This window comes from Petromyzon marinus, unplaced genomic scaffold (assembly GCF_048934315.1).
Source record: "Petromyzon marinus isolate PM22_M1 ecotype Great Lakes invasive population unplaced genomic scaffold, UKy_Petmar_22M1.pri1.0 PM_G_Scaffold_25, whole genome shotgun sequence".
Lineage (NCBI taxonomy): Eukaryota > Metazoa > Chordata > Hyperoartia > Petromyzontiformes > Petromyzontidae > Petromyzon > Petromyzon marinus.
Window position 1 is genome coordinate 1,101,518 of NW_027422817.1, and position 24,615 is coordinate 1,126,132.

General features: G+C 41.8%; 1 protein-coding gene across 4 annotated transcripts in view; it reads left to right on the forward strand.

Moving 5' to 3' along the window:
• Positions 1–23,005, forward strand: part of LOC142913371 (cordon-bleu protein-like 1) — a 43,149-nt gene extending 20,144 nt beyond the window's left edge. For 2 of the 4 annotated variants that reach the window (XM_076060901.1, XM_076060902.1), the window contains 3 exons: positions 3,489–3,577; positions 4,335–4,400; positions 10,143–10,965. In XM_076060901.1, coding sequence (XP_075917016.1) covers positions 3,489–3,577; positions 4,335–4,400; positions 10,143–10,550 — 563 coding nt within the window. In that variant the 3' untranslated portion in view covers positions 10,551–10,965. Of the gene's footprint in view, positions 1–3,488; positions 3,578–4,334; positions 4,401–10,142; positions 10,966–12,919; positions 13,169–16,479; positions 16,631–16,803; positions 16,926–17,489; positions 20,024–20,524; positions 20,639–21,505 lie in introns of those variants that run through there. The other 2 variants (XM_076060903.1, XM_076060900.1) reach the window with 2 other exon arrangements.
• The last annotated feature ends 1,610 nt before the right edge of the window (positions 23,006–24,615 follow it).

Consider the following 24,615-nt stretch of genomic DNA (forward strand, 5'->3'; position numbering starts at 1 on the left):
TTTGATGCCTTCCACACTACCCTGATATACCTGGAAATAATTCTGTTCTCATTTCAATCGTTGTACAGTCAATGATGTACAGTCTATTGTCTAAATTTTGATTTAAAGCTTTCGTGACTGCAGTAATTCATATTCTTAGCTCTTTCGGTAAAGTCACGTTGAAGGGAAACAATAAAATATATTTTAAACAAAATATATTTTATTATCTTATTGTTTCCCTTCAACGTGACTTTACCGAAAGAGCTAAGAATAGTCTATGGTCTGTTTATGGTTTTTTTCTGAGATTCCAAATGCAATGACACTTGTCTTCCTTTCACGTACTTTTATCATTATTACAGTTCATTTGGAATCGCGGACCCCCATGTGGTGATGGTTCAAACCGTGTGCACCTTCTGAAGTTTTAATTTTTTGATATTCTACTCATTTTTTCACCTCTAAAGTTTTCAGACATCGGTATATCTTTTGGGTTTCAAGGTATTTTACTTGTCAGCGTCCTGGAAATATGCCCTGGTCATCTGACTTTCAGTTTTGATACCCCCCCCCCTCCACTATAATAAATAGCCTTGCTATCCACGTAGAGGTCTCTTACAAGTATATTCTAGTTGCTGTGCCTACTTTTGTGACAGTGTTCATAACTGCTAGCATTTTTAAAGTAAATAGTGCACGTGGCACCTGCTCAAATATCTCTAGTTAGATGCTGATGTGAGCATTGCTTGAAATCAGTCCGCCCGGCAAACTCTCTCAGTCTGCTCACTCTCGGTCTAGTCGCCTCTGGTTCTTTCGGTAAAGTCACCACCATGTAGAATGAGAATAATAAGATAATAAAATAACACGATAAAATTCTCACGACGTTTCGGCCACAACGCAAGAGGCCGTCTTCAGGTGCTTAAGGTTGTGTGAAATCCCTCCCCGTAGAGGTTAAATTTCGATTTAAAGCTTTCGTGACTGCAAGGATTCATCTTCTTTGGTTCCTTCGGTAAAGTCACCACCACCACGTAGAATGGCCGAAACGTCGTGAGAATTTTATTGATGGTGACTTTACCGAAAGAACCAAAGAAGATGAATCCTTGCAGTCACGAAGGCTTCAAATCGAAATTTAGTCGCCTCTGCCTCGTGCTAATTTGTGTCAGTAGGCAAAGCGCATGAATTGGCTTCGAACCTAAAGCCGCCGTGATTGGATTTCTCTGTCGTTCCTTTGGCTACCCATGCATAGCAAAGGAGGTCTCATAATGTAAATGCTCACCCCGAGCCCTCGATACTCTGATGGTGCGCTGTTTTTGAGTTGCACGCCTTTTGGCGTCTTCTGGTCCAACACCAATGGAGACTAGTCTCTAAGAAAAGCCATCTCGCGTGTGGACCAATCAAATTCAAGGACAGTGCCAATATTATTATCAGAGTTGTCTTTTTGTTTGCATTTTGACTGCTTGTGTTGTGGTTATTGCAAACACGATGCCTTGAATAAAGGTGTCAGTTTTTGTGCCAGTTAAAAAGGTAAAACCTATTACTATATCTTGTTACTGGCAAAGGAGGTCTCATAATATAAATGCTCACCCCGAGCCCTCAATACTCTGATGGTGCGCTGTTTTTGAGTTGTACGCCTTTTGGCGTCTTCTGGTCCAACGCCAGTGGAGATTAGGCTCTAAGAAAAGCCGTCTCGGGTGTGGACCAATCAAATTCAAGGACAGTGCCAATATTATTATCAGAGTTGTCTTTTTTGTTTGCATTTTGACTGCTTGTGTTGTGGTTATTGCAAACACGATGCCTTGAATAAAGGTGTCAGTTTTTGTGCCAGTCAAAAGGGTAAAACCTATTACTAATGCAGAGGATTGTTCGTGTTATTTGTTTGTGCGTGCGTGCGTGCGAGTTTATGAGCTGCATGTTTGGGCTTGCTGGCTGCTGGAATCGAGCACGGAATGTTCACACGTCCCGTGTGCGGCCACCATGTGGGTGAACTGACTTCTTGGCCGCATTAATAATGGCTTGGGAGGCTTAGAATGTCCGTGCTTGGACAGCTCCATGGTTACCGTGACGGGCTGCAAGTTTCAACCCCTTGGCACAACCAGCGCCGTTCTCTGCTGCGCGCTTTGCTGCATTTTGTGTGCCACCAGCGCCACCCGGTGGGAAATTGAAGAAGTGTAAAATATATAAGCTTAGCTCTTTCGGTAAAGTCACGTTGAAGGGAAACAATAAAATAATAAAATATATAAAACAATAAAAATTCTCACAACGTTTCGACCATAACACAAACGGTCATCATCAGTTGTGAAAACGTGAGAATTTTTATTGTTTGATATATCTTTTTTATTACTTTATTGTTTCCCTTCAACGTGACTTTACCGAAAGAGCCAAGAATATGAATCACTGCAGTCACGAAAGCTTTAAATCGAAATTTAAGTGTAAAATATTTTAATTTTTTTACAATCCTGCCATCTAGTGGAGAAGTATTGTTACAATGAACAATGTGAACGCTCCGTAGAGGTGTACCTAAAAAAATATATATACACAAGTATGGTGTAATATGCATGTTTATATCAACATTTAATAAACACCTTGATAATTTTGGTACGTGCGTGAAAATAGTACACCTTTTGCAATTTGAAGTTTCTTGGGTTTCAAGCGTCGTACAATTAATAAAAAAATAGACCACGTATTGAAAGGCTTAATTAATTTAACTTTAATAATAGTTGGGTTTTCCCCTTTTTTCTGGCAACAAAACTGAAACCTTTTTAACAAGGATTCATGCCTACTGCATTAACCACAATACCTGCAGTCAAAATGCAAACAAAAAACATACTATGATAATATATGGTGCATTGTGCTTGAAACTGATTGGTGCACAGGTATTGTGGTTAATGCAGAAGACATGAATCCTTGTAAAAAGGTTTCAGTTTTGTTGCCATCAAAAAGGGGAAAAACCCTATTATTATTACATTTTGGAACTGGCAAAGGAGGTCTAATGATAATTTAACTTTGTGTTGCATCTGCAAAAACTACGGACCGTTCACTGTGAAGCGAATTCGCTGCGTGTCATCCCTGTTGCTATATGCACATTAACGCTCAGGTAATGTAAACCTTCACCTGTGGATGTTCTAGATTTGAAGCTTTCGCGACTGCAAGGATCCGTACTCTTTGGTTCTATTCGGTAAAGTCACGTCACAAACAACAACAAAATAAAAATTTAAAAATTCTCACGACGTTTCGGCCACAACACAAGTGGCCTTCATCAGGTGAAGGGAACGTGCTGTCATGAGGACAGCGTTGGAGTGAAAACAGCCTCCCACACAGCTTAAAGTACGCGACCTGGGCTTGGCTGTTTTCACTCCAACGCTGTCCTCATGACAGCACGGTCCCTTCACCTGATGAAGGCCGCTTGCGTTGTGGCCGAAACGTTGTGAGAATTTTTAATTTTTTTGCTTGTTACGTGACTTTAGCGAATAGAACCAAAGAGTACCCTGTGGATGTATTGAGTGGCTCTCTTTGCGTTACAGAGCTGGGCCATGGCCTGAACGACAACGCAGACCTCCCGGAGAAAAAACACAAAGGGCTTTGGAGCTTTTTGCGGCCAAAGATAAAGAAGGTCAGTACGTGACACACTTGCACCCCTGCGTATTTGAAATTGAGCGGTGTTTTTTCTTGCCGTGGTGTTCTCTTGTGACTTCATTAAACGGTGTGTTATTCTCTTGTCGAGAGGAGTGTCATGTGTAGATACACGGAGACATGTTTGTAACAAGATATAGTAATAGGTTTTACCCTTTTGACTGGCACAAAAACTGCCACCTTTATTCAAGGCATCATGTTTGCAATAACCACAACACAAGCAGTCAAAATGCAAACAAAAAAAGACAACTCTGATAATAATAATATTGGCACTGTCCTTGAATTTGATTGGTCCACACCCGAGACGGCTTTTCTTAGAGCCTAGTCTCCACTGGTGTTGGACCAGAAGACGCCAAAAGGCGTACAACTCAAAAACAGCGCACCATCAGAGTATTGAGGGCTCGGGGTGAGCATTTACATTATGAGATCTCCTTTGCCAGTAACAAAATATATATTTGTAACAAGTCGGTGTGTTTATAGTTCAAATGTATTCTGGAGGCATTTGCTTTTTATTTTTATATTTCCGCTTATATTTGAATATACTAACACGTTGCGTGCAGAAGCTTGCTTTGAACGCTGTTGGGACATGTTCTTGCTGTTGATACTAACACACGCAACCAGCTACTTCTAGCTGTTTTGGTTATTCTAACAACTTCCCCCCGTGCGCATTGTTGAGTATTTGCTGTCTTTGCTTACCCGCGTGTCATGTCCTCATTCTGCTGCTGTGGCTTTCCCAGAGTGATGATGATGATGTTTCCGAGCGTGGTTCCAACAGCTCAATGCATGGTGACAGTAGCAGAGACGTAAGTACTAACTCTGTTTACAGCCCCGCTAACGATACTAACGGCAGTGCTAAACAGAAAATAATTCCTCATGCTTGTGCTCACAGCGGTAAATGTCGCACAGGCCCATCACTTTTTAGCGCTAACCCCGTTCCCTTTTAATACTCAGTTGCCCTTGAAGAACTGTCTTGAATTATGGTGCTATGATTCAAATTAAAGCTTGCCTTTGGCAAAAAAACCTTGAAACCTGTCAACATGATTCATAGCTTCAAAGCTAAAGCAGACTGTGTCATTAAAATGTTACGCATTTTTTTGCACATCAAACTGTTGAAAAAGATAATTTTCCGTCATGCCGACCTTATAATTCAACGTGAAAGACATTTTTTTAAATATAATACAACACTCGTAATTACCCTTTTTACATTTTAAAATGTGGCATTGATATTTTGTGGGGAGCTTATAAGGTCCCCACAAAAATATCAATGTGTTATGCAGTGTAGTCCTATAGTTCGTTATCTTTGTTTTCTGGTTCACTTTATTGTTAGAATCGTATTGGAAAATAATTTTAGCTATCAACTAAATCAGTTAATGCCATTTTGAGAATTTGTGTAAGTTATCTTGGTGGAATAAGTTGTACAGGTGTAGGTGTAAACTGCAAAACAACAACTTTCCAGAAATTATTCACTGGTAAAACATGTTTTAGACCAATTTAGCTGACAGTGCACCCTTTTGGAAGCATTAGCGATTTATTTAGCTGTATAGTATGATTCATGCTGATTCCATTGATGTTGAGAATCATCAAATTCAGGGTAAGTACTGTTAATTCAGTGATCACTGTACAACTGGATTGTTGAATGATTAAATTACAGCCGATTTTAAGTTTATATTTATCACATACCTTGATTTACTTTTGAAATATTTAAATTCAAATGTATCAGTTTATTTTAATGCAGATGTATCGTGGTTGCTGTAGGTGTCACTCAATACACATTTAAATTGTTGGTGCGACATGTTTTTTGCGTATATATGTTAACAGTTATTACAATGTACTATTTAAAAAGTTAATACAGTGGTTCTCAACCCGGGGGGTGGGAAGTATGCCCCTCTATGGGAAGCACAAACAACTTTCAAGCGGGGTGCAGGCTGTGGCATGAATACCGTGCGTGATACATTTATCATGTGCAAGGGGAGGAACCCCATCGCCATATTTGCAGCAACAAAACACCAATAATTTTGATTTAAAGCTTTTGTGACTGCAGTAATTCATATTCTTGGCTCTTTCGGTAAAGTCACGTTGAAGGGAAACAATAAAATAATAATGTATATATAAAACAATAAAAATTCTCACGACGTTTCGACCATAACACAAACGGTCATCATCAGGTGTAATGTTGTGTGCATACAGTGCAATGTACATTTCAATTCGAAGCGTGTGCAGGCTTAATGCCAAGATCAACGTGGCTTCTCCAGTTTGTGATTTACAGGACGTGACACAGACTGAGACCGGTGCGGTTTTAGGTCCAAATTTCAGCACACGTTTGAATTTGCCGTTACTCTGCCCCTCTTAGAACTTACTCTCTCGTATTTAGTTCAAAAGCAGGAGACTTGTTAGCGGCACGTCTCCCTGCGCGCTACACCATAGCACGTAGGCCTTGGCACTTGAGTTGTAGGGTAGGGACCACGTGGCCAGGTGCCGCTTGCCCTCCACACCCATCGGAAAATAAAGTGAGCTGGTGAGTAATATTTTTGTCGATGTTATCGCTGACCACTGGCAAATCCTGTTCTTAAAGCTTTTTGTTGTCGATTTATATGACGTTAAGTGTTTGTTTAATGAGGGTTTTCTTTATTCATATTCTTAGCTCTTTCGGTAAAGTCACGTTGAAGGGAAACAATAAAATAATAAAATATATATAAAACAATAAAAATTCTCACGACGTTTCGACCATAACACAAACGGTTTTTTCACACCTGATGACGACCGTTTGTGTTATGGTCGAAACGTCGTGAGAATTTTTATTGTTTTATATATATTTTATTTTTTTATTGTTTCCCTTCAACGTGACTTTACCGAAAGAGCTAAGAATATGAATTACTGCAGTCACGAAAGCTTTCAATCAAGGTTTTTTTTGTACCATCCATTGTGGTGAACCGTTTTAAGTGATAGCCCTTTGCTGTTTTTTTTTTCCAGAAATTATTAATAACCTTACGCTACAGTTGCGCTGCTCTTAAAAGTAAGGTTGTAAACAAAAAACGTGCACGGGTCCACCAGCAGAAAAGGAATCTTTATTTCCCTACATCCCATAGATGAGTTGTGAGCTGACTTTTGTTAAATGCTGCGAGCCGTTAATAAAAACGCCTCTCATTTATTTTCTTTGGTTCTTTCGGTAAAGTCACCACCACGTAGAATGAGAATAAAATAATAAATTGATAAATTAAAATAACACGATAAAATTCTCACGACGTTTCGGCCACGACGCAAGCGGCCTTCATCAGGTGAAGGGACAAGACTGTCTGGAGGACAGCGCTGGAGTGAAAAAGCCAAGCTCAGACCGCGACCTTTAAGCTGTGTGAGAAGAAACAGAGCGCCTTGACAAAGGAATTAGCATAGAATTTAGCATTTAATTGGCAGACTTAGCACGATGAACGGTGTAGAGAGGGTGAACATGTGCAGACCGGCGAGGGGGCGAGGGGGAGTTTACATATCGATGGTGTGAAAAGGGAATTTAAGCAGCCGCGAAAAGTTTGGGATACCACTACTTGGAAAAAAGATACTGTACCATTGAAAATTAGTTTAATGTTCGGTTAAAATCGAAACCTCTTTATTTATTTGCCCTCCAGCAAGACTTTTTCGATGGTGACCTAAAGGAAGTAAATGGAAGTGCAGTGCGCAGCAGTATCTTTGTCTGCTTTCACCGTGTGCATTGGCCGAACGAACAGCGCTTGAATCCCTGGAGGAACGTGCAACCCCACCCACACCCAACCCTGTAGAAAGCGTGACACAACTTATTGTGCTGTTTCAACAATATCCCCCCTCTCAATACTGCAACCTATGTCGTGCTCAGTAACGTTCGGAGCCTACTGACGCTGCGCGGACACGTGTAGGCGGACACGTGTAGGTGAACACGTGTAGGCGGACACGTGTAGGTGAACACGTGTAGGTGAACACGTGTAGGAGAACACGTGTAGGTGAACACGTGTAGGCGGACACGTGTAGGCGAACACGTGTAGGCGAACACGTGTAGGCGAACACGTGTAGGTGAACACGTGTAGGTGAACACGTGCAGGCGACTGAATGGGTGGAGCAGCACATCGGCAAACGCCCGTTGGGCAGCACCGCGTCACGAGGGGCCTTTGGCGTGAACTTTACTGTGCACCGTTGTGCCAACGCGATGCAGGTCGGGATATGAGAGGGTAATGGCATCGTTGGCCTGCATGAGCTGTACGGTCACGGCATGGATATACACGTCACGGGCTGAGCTGTCACTAGCCGGCTTCGCCCGGGACTTGGGTCCACCACGCCCGGCCGCCTTTGTCTCCCCGGTGGCGATGTTCACACACACAACACGGCAGTTACTCGTTTGAGGCTGAGTCGACCTAGGGGAGGCCCAGGAGCGGTTGAAATAATCGTCGCCGGCGGTGGCAGTGAGCGGGAATCGAACTGGGGGTCGCCGGGTTCGTAGCGCGGCGTAGCGCTAACCACTACACTACAATGCGTTAGGCTTACACACACACACACATAGACACACACAGATACACACACATACACACAGATACACACACACATACACAGACACACAGACACACACACATACACACACAGACACACAGTCACACACACAAACATACATACACACAGACACACACACATACACAGATACACACAGACACATACACAGCGCGCTAACCACTACACAACAATGCTTTACGCTTCCACATAGACACAGACACATACACACACATACACAACAACAACAACCGCCATTCGCCACTAAGTGGCGGTGACGTCACCACGACGCTTGTGCCAGGCTATGCTACACTACAATGCGTTAGGCTTCCACATGCGCGGGTCACGTGACAGATTTGACGTCACAGCATTTATGTTTTGCCGTGCAAAAACAAATACATTATTGAGCTCCCCCCCCCCCCCACCAAAAAACTAAAACAAAAGTGTATTTGTATAAGGTTTGCACGGTGTACAGTCTGTAAAGTACCCACATGGCAAATTTAAAGTTTGTTGCATGTCGGGAAGTTCGCTAAACATTTTGAACAGACACATACTCACACCTTTTTGTCTTTTACATATATATGGAGATAAAATAAACCTAAGGCTTTGGTTACTTAATCTCTTTGTTAACAAAATTGTTATAGCAACCACACTTCAAAAACAAAATTATGAAGCCTTTTCAGGCTCCTTCAAAGTTTTTGTGGCATTTACATGCTGTTTTATTGTGATACTGCATATGTTTAATGCATTGGCAGTATGTTGAACGTCTTTCACATCGTGCATAGCCAACCAATGACGTAGCATCTGGAATATAAATAGTTTCCATTATTGGCATGATACTCGAGCTGAGTATCATGAAGATGCTCCTTGAAATCGATTATTTCTTATATACCTCTTTACCTAATATTTCACGTCATTCAAAAATTAAAATTGCACTTAAGTTAATCATACTTCAACAATCTCCCACTGACCAGCATGGCAATGTGTTACACCCGTAAGAATAATTACATGTTCAGGAAAGTTGCACTGAGTCTGAAGACTCCTATTCAAGAGGGTCCTGCACAGGGATGTTTGGCCAATAGCTGTAAAAAAAAAAAATTCAACGAATTAGTTTTTGGATTTCAATAAAGTTCTTTGTTACATAACACACCACCATTAGTAAATAGTTATATTCTTAGCTCTTTCGGTAAAGTCACGTTGTTTTGTATATATTATTATTTTATTGTTTCCCTTCAACGTGACTTTACCGAAAGCTAAGAATATGAATTACTGCAGTCACGAAAGCTTTAAATCAAAATGTATTAAATAGTTGTACAGTATTGTGCCGGAGATAGGTTTGGCTTTGGTGGATATCTCTTAACAACTTTGTGTTTTAATAGGGGTTTTTCCCCTTTTTTCTGGCAACAAAACTGAAACCTTTTAACAAGGATTCATGTCTACTGCATTAACCACAATACTTGCAGTCAAAATGCAAACGAAAAAAATACTATGATAATATGTAGCATTGTCCTTGAAACTGATTGGTCCACGCCAAGGGACGGCTTTCTTTTGAGCCTCGACCCAAATTGGTGCTCGACCAGATGACGCCAAAAGGCGTGCATTGTGGTTAATGCAGCGACATGAATCCTCGTAAAAAGGTTTCAGTTTTAGGAATAGGTTTTACCCTTTTGACTGGCACAAAAACTGACACCTTTATTCAAGGCATCATGTTTGCAATAACCACAACACAAGCAGTCAAAATGCAAACAAAAGAGACAACTCTGATAATAATATGCACTGTCCTTGAATTTGATTGGTCCACACGCGAGACGGCTTTTCTTAGAGCCTAGTCTCCACTGGTGTTGGACCAGAAGACGCCAAAAGGCGTACTAAAAGGGTAAAACCTATTCCTATATCTTGTTTCTGGCAAAGGAGGTCTCATAATGTAAAAGGTTTCAGTTTTGTTGCCAGAAAAAAGGTTGAAAAACCCCCTATTATTATTACATTTTGGCTACTGGCAAAGGAGGTCTAACGATGTAAACCTTGTGTCTCCTGCTCAGAGCCCTCCAGGCCAGCCGCGCCTCGCACAGGAGACCGGAAGAAGCCGGTCACCCCCTCCCGCACCGTTGGCCTCGCCTTCGACCCGGGCCGCTGGAGCCACGTCGCCGCTCGGCACGCTGCGGCGTCGCACCAAGCCCCGTGCGCCTCCTCCTCCTCCTCCCCCCCCATGCACCACCGCCTGGGATACGCAGGCTGCCGGCCCCGAGCCGCCGCCTCCGCTTCCGAGATCTGCCCCAGAACAGGCGCGGCGTTGTTGTTGTTGTCGCAGCCTGGATCCACTCCTCCTGTGCAGCCCGGCGTGGAGAACGAGCGTCGAAGGCGGAGCAGCTCCGCACGTGAGAGAGAGAGAGGGCTCTCACGTGCTCACATTTTCCATTTTTTTTATTTTTATCAAGTGCCCTTTATAGTTCTATCGATTCAAGGCCGATTTTTTTTTTTTTACGACGGAGCGGCGCTTTTTGGCCCTGTTCAAAATGCGGGAATTTAAGCTGTGCCATCGGGCAAACGTTTTGATTTAAGCGAAAAAGTATGTCTAAAAAAAGCTTCTGTTCGTTTCGTCTTGGTAACAACCTGCAAGCATCTCGGGGAGCAAAAAGTGAAATTCCATTGCTTTTAGTGCAGTGAACTGCTTAGGCACAATACCTAAACTTAAACACATTCTCCTGCGGAGGGAGGAGCTGGTAGGAACGTTGTTGGGTTGCTCGGTCAATGGCCAGGGTCAACGGCGGCACCACCACGTGGTGTGTTCCGTAAATATGCCCGACTGTGAGGGCAGGCACAAGCCAGCGTGAGTAGGTTAAACGTTGAGTTTTATAAGGGCACCACGGGGTGACCAGCCCCTCCCCAGCCAGCCCCACCCCCCCACGCAGCCCCTCCCCACCCAGCCCCTCCCCACCCTCCCCTCCCCACCCAGCCCCTCCCCACCAGCCCCTCCCCACCCTCCCCTCCCCACCCAGCCCCACCCCTCCCATGTTTGGATGCACGACAGACTGACACAATAATAATCTCCTGTGGGCTGGTGGTGTAGTAACCAGGAGGTTCCTACACAGTATCATCACCTAGCCGATTTGTCAACATCATGTTTACACAGGGGAGACGGTAAGCGAACACGTTCCAATCGTGCATGCGGTTTTGTTTGGCTTCAACTGTCTTCTTTCAACAAGACCTCTGCTGCTACACATTTACCTTGTGAGCCCCACTATTTCCAGATTTGAAGCTTTCGTGACTGCAAGGATTCACCACACTCTGTGTTTTTTTTCAGCAAAGTAACGACGTAGTTAAAAAACAAATAAATGATAAAACAACTAAATTAAATCACGACGTTTCGGAGGCAACACCAAGCTCCCTTCTTCAGGTGGAAACCGTCACAGCTGTATCAAGCAATTTTACCGTGACGATTTCCACCTGAATTTCTGTATGAAGTTGAGGCAGAAATTTTACCGTGATGGTTTCCACCTGAATTTCTGTATCAAGTTGATGCAGCAATTTTACCGTGACGGTTTCCACCTAAATTTCTGTATCGAGTTGATGCAGCAATGTTGCCGTGACGATTTCCACCTGAATTTCTGTATCGAGTTGATGCAGCAATTTTGCCGTGACCTGTGTCCACCTGAATTTCTGTATCAAGTTGATGCAGCAATGTTGCCGTGACGATTTCCACCTGAATTTCTGTATCAAGTTGATGCAGCAATATTACCGTGATAGTTTCCACCTGAATTTCTGTATCAAGTTGATGCGGCAATGTTGCCGTGACGGTTTCCACCTGAATTTATGTATCGAGTTGATGCAGCAATTTTGCCGTGACGGTTTCCCCATGAAGACGGAAGCTTGGTGTTGCCCCCGAAACGTCGTGATTTAATGTAGTTGTTTTATTTATTTTATTTTACCTACGTCGTGACTTTACCGAAGAAACACAAAGAGTCTATGAGCCCCACGATGTCTGTCGTCAGTCAAAGCACCGTTTGTAATATGATGACAAGGTGAAATATTTAATTGGCGACTTATTTTTGAGGACATCAACACAGAATGTATCATCATTGTTACGCTTAATGAAGGGTTGAAGTCGTGGAATGTTAAAGTGCCTAACCCAGTAATGTTTCCGGGGTTTAATGTCCTCGCGAAGCAATAGTGAATTATGTTTAAGAGATTTGGCCGGGATGAATTGTTCATCGACCAAACAAAATTATTTTTTTTATTATTGTGAAGAGAGACATTTTGCAATTTTGGGGTGCCATCAGAATCTTTATTTAGACTGGAGAAATCTGATGAACTGTGAAGCTCATTTTCACAGATGACCAGTAAAAGGGATGAAATATTTTACATTATGAGACCTCCTTTGCCAGTAACAAGATATAGTAATAGGTTTTACCCTTTTAACTGGCACAAAAAACTGAAACCTTTATTCAAGGCATCTTGTTTGCAATAACCACAACAAACAAAAAGACAACTCTGATATTATTATCAGAGTTGTCTTTTTGTTTGCATTTTGACTGCTTGTGTTGTGGTTATTGCAAACATGATGCCTTGAATAAAGGTGTCAGTTTTTTGTGCCAGTTAAAAGGGTAAAACCTATTACTATATGGATTAAATCTTGTCTTGTGATAGATTACACAGAAATGTGCCGCACTATGGCATCGTACCGTGCAATGTGTTGTGATGGGAGTTGCATGCTGTCAGTTGTGTTCTTGTTAGTCAGGTGGCATCACAATCCAACAGTCATCCAATCAGTGAGCAAGTTGGTCCAGTGAGCATGTACATAGTGTGTATATGTATATATTTGATTGTGAGTGAGTGTATGTGAGTACTTATGTGTATGTGTGTGTGCGTGCATGCATGTGACGAACATGTTTTATATTAACAGCCAGCTGCTGTTTGAACCTTAAAGAATTCACTTGACCGGTTATGGGTAAGTCAAATGTGCTGATGCTAATGAATGGCATTCACATGTATGGAAATGTTGTTTTGTGTTTCTCAGCCTCCGCTCAAAGTTCTGGGCGCTTACCGTTAAAGGATGAAAATGAAGAAGGTAAATATTGTAAAATGCACGGCTTCATTGGAATAGATGGCTCTGTATAAGCAGTATGGAGGCCAGAAGTAATTTTAATCCAATAAACTGTTTCTTTAAATGGTTGTTCATTTAGATATCTTGTGATCAAAATTGTAATCGTGTTCCGACAATTGGCTAATTATTACGCTACTTTGATAAAATATGTAATTTATTAAGAGTTTTTTTAGGGCATGTTAATTCAGATATAAAATTGACTTTCATACTGCAGAATAATGCTTACAAGGTAAAACAACTGCATAACCTTGCAGCAGGGGCACCATTTCCTTTGAAAGTGTGTGGATTAATTGAAGGATCTTTTGAAAGTCCTTTAACCTTCCCGGTCCTCATTTTTCCACGAAAATGTTGACAGGCTGTGGAGCAAACAGCCTGCCAAAATACCAACAAAAAAAACATTCGAATTAGTGATTTACATATTGTTAATTTACATATGTTCCATGCAATTTCAGACTAACTTTATTCCAGCTGGCAAAGCCAATTGAGCTCAGCGGCTCTTTAACAAGGACAACCAATTGGATTTTTTTAAAATCTTTTATTTGGCTGGCACATATAACTGGCTGTCAAACATCTCTTGTGGAATCTCATAAGATATATCATCTTACACAACTGCTCATACATATGTTGAACACGTACGTATGTTATGTTTTCAACCTGTGTTTGAGCTGTGAATCTTTGTTTAAAGGGCAGTTGTGGTGCTTGTAACGTAACATATTCAACTCGTTTAAAGTGGTAGTGTGAGTGTACGTTATAGATTTCGGAATGAAAGCTCTTGGATACTCCACCAAGTGCTCTATTTTTTATTTCATTGGCTACCTATGTTCTAAACGACACCATTACCTTATTGTTTGGTTGTTGATGATGTTTTGTAAAACTGGAATTTGGATTTCCAATGGACAAACAGGTCAAGCATTGTATGTTTGACATTAACGTGACGTTCTGTTTGAATCCAAACAATATTTAACGTATGTATGTAGAAATTATTTCACACCGTACGTAGCCAGACGTGATTGACATTAACGTGACGTTCTGTTTGAATCCAAACAATATTTAATGTATGTATGTTGCAATTATTTCACACCGTACGTAGCCAGACGTGATTGACATTAACGTGACGTTCTGTTTGAATCCAAACAATATTTAATCTATGTATGTTGAAATTATTTCACCCCGTACGTAGCCATACGTGATTGACATTAACGTGACGTTCTGTTTGAATCCAAACAATATTTAATGTATGTATGTTGCAATTATTTCGCACCGTACGTAGCCAGACGTGATAATGTGAGGTGCTAATCAATTGCGCTTTTGATGGAAGCATTATTGATTTAAAATACACGTAAATTCTGAAAGCTTGCACAAATTAAAATTTCAAATGCGCATACAAGTTGATGTTTATTACGTCAAAAAAACTCACAAGCAATTTCTTCTGCCAATGTTGGACTCGTACTTTTGCTTACCGTTCGTATAAGTTGACTCTTTTCATGCACAATTTGTACATTTCAGCAAGTCTGTTCTCCATAGTTCATTTAGTTCCATAGTTTCATTTATGTGGTATAGCCCTGTGAGCCATCCGGCTCTTGAATCGGGTGCAACCGCAACAAACAAAAACATGAACAAGAAAACATCTTAAAGTGACTTTGTGTGTGACTTTGCAAACAGAAAATCCAGGAAAAAAACATCAAAATATTCCTGAAATAGCACCGTACACCACCAACGCTGTGTGCAAAAATCCCAGTGGGATGCAAGTCAAACAACAACAACAACCACAAGACAACTTAGATTAAGGCCATCAGTCTAACTCCGTACTACAATAAACAAAAACATGGCCAAAACAAAAAAAAACTTTTCGAAATCACCAAAATAAAAGCCATAAATGCAATGTAACGGTGACCAGATGTCATCATTGGCCACGGTGTTTATTCTGGTTGTTGTACAGCACACTTGGCCAAAAGCTCTTTTTGTTGAACAAAAACTTCACACGAAACCCCCAGAGCAGATGCCCTGAGATCACGATGGGAACGCCTTTTATGCCTCCTCATTCATGGAGCCCCACGGCCTCGCAGTATAAATACTGCCTCGCTATAGAAATAGGTTTTACCCTTTTAACGGGCACAAAAAACTGACACCTTTATTCAAGGCATCATGTTTACAATAACCACAACACAAGCAGTCAAAATGCAAACAAAAAGACAACTCTGATAATAATATTGGCACTGTCCTTGAATTTGATTGGTCCACACCTGAGACGGCTTTTCTTAGAGCCTAGTCTCCACTGGTGTTGGACCAGAAGACGCCAAAAGGCGTACAATACCAGTGGAGACTAGGCTCTAAAGAAAGCCGTCTCGGGTGTGGACCAATCAACTTCAAGGACAGTGCCAATATTATTTTCAGAGTTGTCTTTTTTGTTTGCATTTTGACTGCTTGTGTTGTGGTTATTGCAGACACGATGCCTTGAATACAGGTGTCAGTTTTTTGTGCCAGTTAAAAGGGTAAAACCTATTGCTATATCTTGTTCCTGGCAAAGGAGGTCTCATAGTGTAAACGCTGCCCCGCTGTTTGCCTTTATTCGAAGCAACCCGCGCACTGATGACACGTTCACGTCGGAGAAAATCCGTTGGTTTGCAAATTGCTTGCTCGTGGAGATGCCGAACAGCACGGCGAAAGAGTGCCATTCGTCCGCGTTCAAAAATTACTCTACGCTTTGCGTTTTGTGGATTTTAATAAGACATCTTTGTGGTGTTGAAGATGTAAATGAAAAGAACCCGATTTTTTTTTCACCCCCCAAGTGCTCTTACACAGCGTGATAGTTTGCGCGAACTTTAACGATTTTGTCAGAGAAAATGGATTCACGTCACTCGTTGAAAAAAATAAAAAAAACATTAAATTTTGATTTAAAGCTTTCGTGACTGCAGTAATTCATATTCTTAGTTCTTTTGGTAAAGTCACGTTGAAGTGAAACAATAAAATAATAAAATATATATAAAACAATAAAAACAATTCTCACGACGTTTCGACCATAACACAAACGGTCGTCATCAGGTGTGTCGGTTTGCATAAATGTATTTATTTTTAAACGGTGTATTTATAAAAACATTTTTTATTTTTTATATATATATTATTATTTTATTGTTTCCCTTCAACGTGACTTTACCGAAAGAACCAAGAATATAAAAAACATTGCTCAACGTTCTGAAGTACGTCACGGTGTTCATATCCGCAATGTTTAACGGACCTCGTTCATCTACGTCGTTGGACGTTGATTACCGCCGCAGAAACATCTTTGAACGAGGGTGCTGGAATGGGCGGCGATCCCGATGTCACAAGGCAACAGCCCGAAGCGTCGTCGCCCCGTACGCTCGAACAAGGACCCACCGCCAAGTCTGAGACGCAGAAGACTTTCTGCGTCACATCTCAACAAGCTGGGTAAGGCGTCGCAACCCATTCCTCTTCGGGCAGATTTGCTCTTTTTTTACACGCGACACACTCCTTTCATTTTAATTTAGATGCGTTGAAAACGCTGCCACGTCACGCGTCCTGTCACGCTAAAAGAACACGTTCCCCACGTCGGTCTGTGCCGTCTGTTAATGTCGGCGCAGGGCCGTAGCTGATAACGCGGTGCAAGGAGGCCCGTCAGACCTGGCGCAGGCTGACGCCGGTGCCGCAGCAACGGCTGAATTGGACGAGTTAATTGATGAACTTGAAATGGGGCTGACGACGGGTGAGCGCTTTCACACACAAAACGGTTAGTCGCGGAAATAAGAATAACGTAGCACAATACTTAACAATTTCGATTTAAAGCTTTCGTGACTGCAAGGATTCATCTTCTTTGGGTCTTTCGGTAAAGTCACCACGTAGAATGAGAATAAAATAATAAAATGATAAAATAAAATAACACAATAAAATATCTCACGACGTTTCGGCCACAACACAAGTGGCCTTCTTCAGGTGAAAGGAACAGACCTGTTCAGGTGAAAGGAACAAAACAAACCTGTTCCTTTCACCTGAAGAAGGCCACTTGTGTTGTGGCCGAAACGTCGTGAGAATTTTTTGTGTTATTTTATTTTATTATTTTATTCTCATTCTACATGGTGACTTTACCGAAAGAGCCAAAGAAGACTACTTAACGTGTGATAAAATTCAGTGTTGTTTCATAAAGCGTGCAATGAGCGAAAAGCAAATGAGTGATAATATCACCATTAAAAAAAAAATACGTGGAATAATTGGGGTGTGGCATTTGTGATTTAAACATTATGTAAAAAATATGCTTTTGTCTTGTTTGCAGATGATGACTCGAGGTCTAAGAGTGGTCCCCGCAACGTGGAAACTGTAAAAATAAATAAAACAGAGGCTGACGTTGATTCTACTGTAGAGCCGGTTTAAAAGCCAGAACCAGCCCTTCCAGATTCAACAGTGATGAAAGCCACTGCGGACAGCAGCTCCGATAAAACTGATAAAGTCGACGTGAACGATGAGACAAATGCCAATGTGGCAACAGATGTCAACAGAGGACCTTCAGAAAAACCTTTGCAGTTTCTCAAAGCTCGCGATGATGTGCAAAGAATGGAAGCAGCCGATGGAAACGAGGCTGGAAACGCGCCGCAGGTTTCTGCCGAGCCACCCGTTACTCAGACAAAGAATGGTAATGAAGCGAAAGTCGACTTCCTTGCCAAGGTTCGGGAATCTGCCTTGGCCCAGCAACTTGACCGTAAATCCAAACCTGCCCTTTGTGGGTCTTTTACTGGGGCCACCGCAGAAGCGTCTGGTTGTGTCGTGGGTGAACAAGACCCCGGACGTAAAAGGTTACCCGTGGCTTTCCCTGACACGTCCACCAAACCCAATAGTGAGTTAAGCAGGGCAGGAAGGCGTGGTGGAGGAAGTCTAAAGTGCCTGGATAAAATGCCCGTTAAAAACGAAACCTGTCTAAATGCGCACGTGGAGAAAATCCCCGTAGTGCATGCCAAATCTGTGGACAAGCAAGTAAAGAGTATACCTGTGGAGCGACAGGATGCATCATCCGAACAGCATACGGAACAACTGGTAACACGCCAACACAAGACGCACGTGGAAGAGTCTGTATTGATCCAGCCAGTGGAAATCCGTCAAGAAATTGCCGGCGCTAGAGAAGAAATAGTTGAGCCAGACAAAGTTTGCAAGGTTATTGCAGAAGCAAGGCTAACTAAAAGTGAAAAAGTATCCGAAATAAATGAAACTTCACAGCCAGTAATGGACCAGTCAAATGAGCCTGGGGCTTCGATGCAAAACAGAATTTTTCACAAGACTCGATCAATTTCAAAAGAGCGACGTGCACCTGAAGTTGAATGTCAAAATCATTCTGCTGAAACATCTTCTCCAGTTTTTCCTGTCTGTAAGCAGCCTTCAGATCGGTGGAGGTCCACAAATGAAATCACCAGAGATTACCTTCCTAAAGTGGGATTGACCACTTACAGAATTGTTCCTTCCAAGCCAGTCATAAGACCAAAACCTGGAACAGCTGATGTCCCATTCCTTCTACCAGCTTATAAAACAGAACCCGGCAAGACTGAAAATGCTACTGCAACCAATGCTACAAAAGAAATCAAAGAAACGTTGAAATACTACTCAACAGCGAAGATCGGTGACATTACAACCAATCCACAACAGCATACAGCACATCAGTCACCGGTGATTCCTCTACCATTAATTCCCCCACCAGTGATTCCTCCACCATTGATTCCCCCACCAGTGATTCCTCCACCATTAATTGCCCCACCAGTGATTCCTCCACCATTAATTCCCCCACCAGTGATTCCTCCACCATTGATTCCCCCACCAGTGATTCCTCCACAATTAAGTCCTCCACCAGTGATTCCTCCACCATTAATTCCCCCACCAGTGATTCCTCCACCAATGATTCCTCATTTATCAGGGCTCTCAATTGTGGCTCGCCCATTCCAGAGGTCCCATTCCCTCCAGTGTACTACGGAGGCAATATCTCAGCAACACTCTGCCACCGAGCCACTTGCCAGCACTGCCACATCTCCACCACCACTACCACCACCACCATCGAGCTCAAAGCAAGATGCATTTTTCCGTCCCGGCAGGAGGGCCTCCAGCATCTACGTGGCATCTGCCATTGCCAAGAGAACAGCCTACAAGGCCATTGATGCTCCGAATGAAACTTACAGTGGCACAACCACAACAAATACAACACCTGTACATGCTTTGCCACCAATTCAGGTAAATTGGGAACAGGATGAGCTCACGATTCCACCACCACCACAGTTTTCTACGGAAGAAAATGCCAACATTCCAAATGCTCCAGGTGACCCGGGGAAGGTGATTATTATAACCGAGGCACCACGAGTCCATCAATGGAAGCCAAAACTATTCAGACCAGTCAGTTTCCCAAGCGTCATGTTCAAAAATGACAAACCATCTAGCGTGAGTGTAGCGTCGAGTCATTCAGAGTCTAAGAACGCCGTTTTTCCTGTCAAGTCACCACCTCCGGTGAGTCCTAAACCAAGTAGTGGAAACCCTTTTAATGTAAAATCAGCCACTAACTCATCTCAAATTCAGTCCGTTCTCAGTTCTCCAAAATCCACCGACGCAAGTCCTTTCCATCAGCCTCCCACAGTTTTAAATACCACTGGAACTGCACTGGAAAGTTTCAGTCTTATTCACGGGCAGAGGAAACCATCAGGTGAAGACAGCGGTCCGTTTGGACCGATGCTGAAGTTAAAACCTGTGGTGCAAACACCAATTGTGAAGGATAACAATGCACATGGTTCCCTAATGGAAGCGCTTCAGTCTACAGACAACGTGGGCACATTGAGAAAGGTCAGCCTGCTTTGTCTACATCGTCACATTTAAAATATTGTAATAAATATGGAAAATGTTGTGTATAGCCTAAATTAAATGTGATTCGTTTATTTAAAAAAAAAAGTATTTGTAGAACCTGCATTGTTAACCATGATTGCACATGTATAATTAAAGTTATCTTAAACATTTTGATTTAAAGCTTTCGTGACTGCAGTAATTCATATTCTTAGCTCTTTCGGTAAAGTCACGTTGAAGGGAAACAATAAAATAATAAAATATATATAAAACAATAAAAATTCTCACGACGTTTCGACCATAACACAAACGGTCGTGTTATGGTCGAAACGTCGTGAGAATTTTTATTGTTTTATATATATTTTTTTAATTATTTTATTGTTTCCCTTCAACGTGACTTTACCGAAAGAGCTAACAATATTATATTAAACATTTACCTTGCTAACGTGAAACGTTGTACAACATTTCCGTAAATGTTCTGGTCGCTGTTCCGTTATATTCTAGGTTTCGGGTGAACATCTGCAGGCAATGCTGGCAGCTGTAGACAGTGAGGCAGAGAGAGATGCTCGCATTTCTGTCGCTGTTCCATCAGGCGCAGGAGGGAAACGACTGAGAAAAGTAAGTGGGAATGCAAGTGACAGCTGTGTATTTAATTTTGATTTAAAGCTTTCGTGACTGCAGGGATTCACATTCGTGGTTCTTTCGGTAAAGTCACCACCACGTAGAAGGGAAACAATGAATAATAACAATAAAATTCTCACGACGTTTCGACTGCAACACAAGCAATCATCATCAGGTGTGGTTTTCACGTCGTGAGAATTTTATTGTTTTGTTTTTTATTATTTTATTGTTTCCCTTCTACGTGACTCGGCCTCAAATGAGTACCCGGTGCGGTGTGTAAACATTAGCACGTGCTAACATCACTTGCTCCAAGAGTCAGTGACAGCTGTACAGGGTGGGGGAGGGTGGGGATATTTGTGTCTCGTGTGTGTGTGTGTCTCGTCTTTGTGTCTTTGATTTCCCATGCAGTGTATAAACAAAGCAAGTGCCATCCGTTCATTTGCTTTGGCCAAAGTGATTTTTTTAATTAAAAGTTTCTGTACGATAGGGATGTATGTGCCCGCGTGGGACACTTACCTTCAAAAATCTCAGATCATAGGAAGCCATTCCGCAATGACTAATGAGAAAGTCGGGGATAATCGAGGATAATAGGAAGAATAGGGCCGTGGATAATGGAACTTTTGTGAACCTGACAGCTGTTGCAAATTACACGAATCACGCATATTAGGGCCTATTTGTCTTGCTCCCATTAATACATTAACAAAAACGTCCTTCAACATAATTTTCTTTGAGCTTGAGGATGTACGTTTGCACGGCATCGAACAATGGCGTGATTTGTCTGAACTTGAAGTGTTGTTACCCCAGGTAGCACAAGTCTTGGTGTCTCGTTGACTGCTGTGTTCTACTGTCTTCTGGTTTCCATAGACCCCATCTGCAGCAGCAGCGGCAGCAGCAGAAGACGAAGAACTGGTGTCTCAGCAGTTGAGAGAAGCCGACTCGGGCGACTCAGCCACAGTGCGGCCACGGCTTGCACCTGTGCATTCTCCTCCAGTCCCCATAGCCCCACCACCTCCTGTCATCCTCGTGGGTAACGGGGCCACAGGTACAGAGCGTAGGCCCAAGGATGCACGTCTGGCCATGCTTGATGCCATCCGATCCGGCAGTTGTGCTGGCATGCCTAAGAAGGTGATTGTAACTGAGCCACCACGAGTTCACCAGTGGAAGCCGAAACCATTCAGACCAGTCAGTTTCCCAAGCGTCTTGTTCAAAGATGACGAGCCATCTAGCGTGAGTGTGGCGTCGAGTCATTCAGAGACTAAGAACGCCGTTTTTCCTGTCAAGTCACCACCTCCGGGGAGTCCTAAACCAAGTAGTGGAAACCCTTTTAATGTAAAATCAGCGTCTAACTCGTCTCAAATTCAGTCCGTTCTCAGTTCTCCAAAATCCGCGGTCGCAAGTCCTTTCCATCAGCCTCCCACAGTTTCAAATACCACTGGAACTGCACCGGGAAGTCCCAGTCTCATTCACGAGCAGAGGAAACCATCAGGTGAAGACAGCTGTCCGTTTGGACCGATGCTGAAGTCAAAACCTGTGGTGCAAAAACCAAAGTTTAATGTGACGGACGTGAAAAAGGAATAGCCTATTCCCACCGCGGGGCTTAGGGCGTGCCAGGCGTCAAATATTTTTCGACGTGAACCCCACCGTTCGAGAGGCAAATCCCTCGCGTATATAAAAGAAGAAAGCTAAGAAAGAATGGAAGATGTTTCTATTTAAAGCTTTCGTGACTGCAAGGATTCATCTTCTTTGGTTCTTTCGGTAAAGTCACCACCACGTAGAATGAGAATAAAATAATAAATTAACAAAATAAAATAACAAATTCTCACGACGTTTCGGCCACAACACAAGTGGCCTTCTTCAGGTGAAAGGAACAGACCTGTCGGGACGACAGAGCTTCAACGAACGTTGTTAAGATTCGAGGCGTCTTTTAAGCTGGTTTAGAGAAGAGAGGCACCTTGACAAAGGGGTTTACATATCAATGCTAAATTCTCCTGTTTGATATGTAAACCCCTTTGTCAAGGTGCCTCACTTCCCCCAACCAGCTAAAAAGTCGCTTCGAATCTTAACAACGTTCATTGAAGCTCTGTCGTCCCGACGGGTCTGTTCCTTTCACCTGAAGACGGCCGCTTGCGTTGTGGCTGAAACGTCGTGAGAATTTTATCGTGTTATTTTATTATTTTATTATTCTCATTGTACGTGGTGGTGACTTTACCGAAAGAACCAAAGAAAATGGAAGATGTGTCCATTACGTTATACTGTACTCATGTGTTCAATAGAAAATGTTGGGAGCGTTTGTCCCTTTTTACATTTTGGAGGTTTAATGATGCGTTTCGTGTTGATATACGAATAAACACTTGATGCAGCCTGTTTCGTTTTATGCCCTGTGTGTCGGTGCATACAGAAACCAGCACGTACGAGCGCTGTGCCGTATACCCATTGCAGAGTATCTGCATTAAGCGACAAAGAGTTGCATGTTCATACTGTTGAACATATACGGTAATGCAGATATTGGGGATGTTTATTTAACTGTGCTTCCGTTTGTAAATGTTAGGTAACCGGCACACAAGAGCGTGTGCAGTTCTACAGGTTTATTGTATTTACCACTGAATTCTACAGTAGTATTGTATTTACCACTGAATTATACAGTTTTATTGCATTTACCACTGAATTCTACAGTAGTATTGCATTTACCACTGAATTCTACAGTATTATTGCATTTACCACTGAATTATACAGTATTATTGCATTTACCACTGAATTATACAGTATTATTGCATTTACCACTGAATTATACAGTATTATTGCATTTACCACTGAATTCTACAGTAGTATTGCATTTACCACTGAATTCTACAGTATTATTGCATTTACCACTGAATTATACAGTATTATTGCATTTACCACTGAATTATACAGTATTATTGCATTTACCACTGAATGATACAGTATTATTGCATTTACCACTGAATTCTATAGTAGTATTGCATTTACCACTGAATTCTACAGTATTATTGCATTTACCACTGAATTATACAGTATTATTGCATTTACCACTGAATTATACAGTATTATTGCATTTACCACTGAATTCTACAGTAGCATTGCATTTACCACTGAATTCTACAGTAGTATTGCATTTACCACTGAATTCTACAGTTTTATTGTATTTACCATTGAATTCTACAGTTGTATTGCATTTACCACTGAATTCTACAGTAGTATTACATTTACCACTGAATTCTACAGTAGTATTGCATTTACCACTGAATTCTACAGTATTGCATTTACCACTGAATTCTACAGTAGTGTTGCATTTACCACTGAATTCTACAGTAGTATTGCATTTACCACTGAATTCTACAGTAGTATTGCATTTACCACTGAATTCTACAGTATTATTGCATTTACCACTGAATTCTACAATAGTATTGCATTTACCACTGAATTCTACAGTAGTATTGCATTTACCACTGAATTCTACAGTATTGCATTTACCACTGAATTCTACAGTAGTGTTGCATTTACCACTGAATTCTACAGTAGTATTGCATTTACCACTGAATTCTACAGTATTGCATTTACCACTGAATTCTACAATAGTATTGCATTTACCACTGAATTCTACAATAGTATTGCATTTACCACTGAAGTCTACAGTATTATTGCATTTACCACTGAATTCTACAGTAGTATTGCATTTACCACTGAATTCTATAGTATTGCATTTACCACTGAATTCTACAGTATTGCATTTACCACTGAATTCTACAGTAGTATTGCATTTACCACTGAATTCTACAATAGTATTGTATTTACCACTGAATTCTACATTAGTATTGTATTTACCACTGAATTCTACAGTAGTATTGCATTTACCACTGAATTCTACAGTTTTATTGCATTTACCACTGAATTCTACAATAGTATTGCATTTACCACTGAATTCTACAGTAGTATTGCATTTACCACTGAAATCT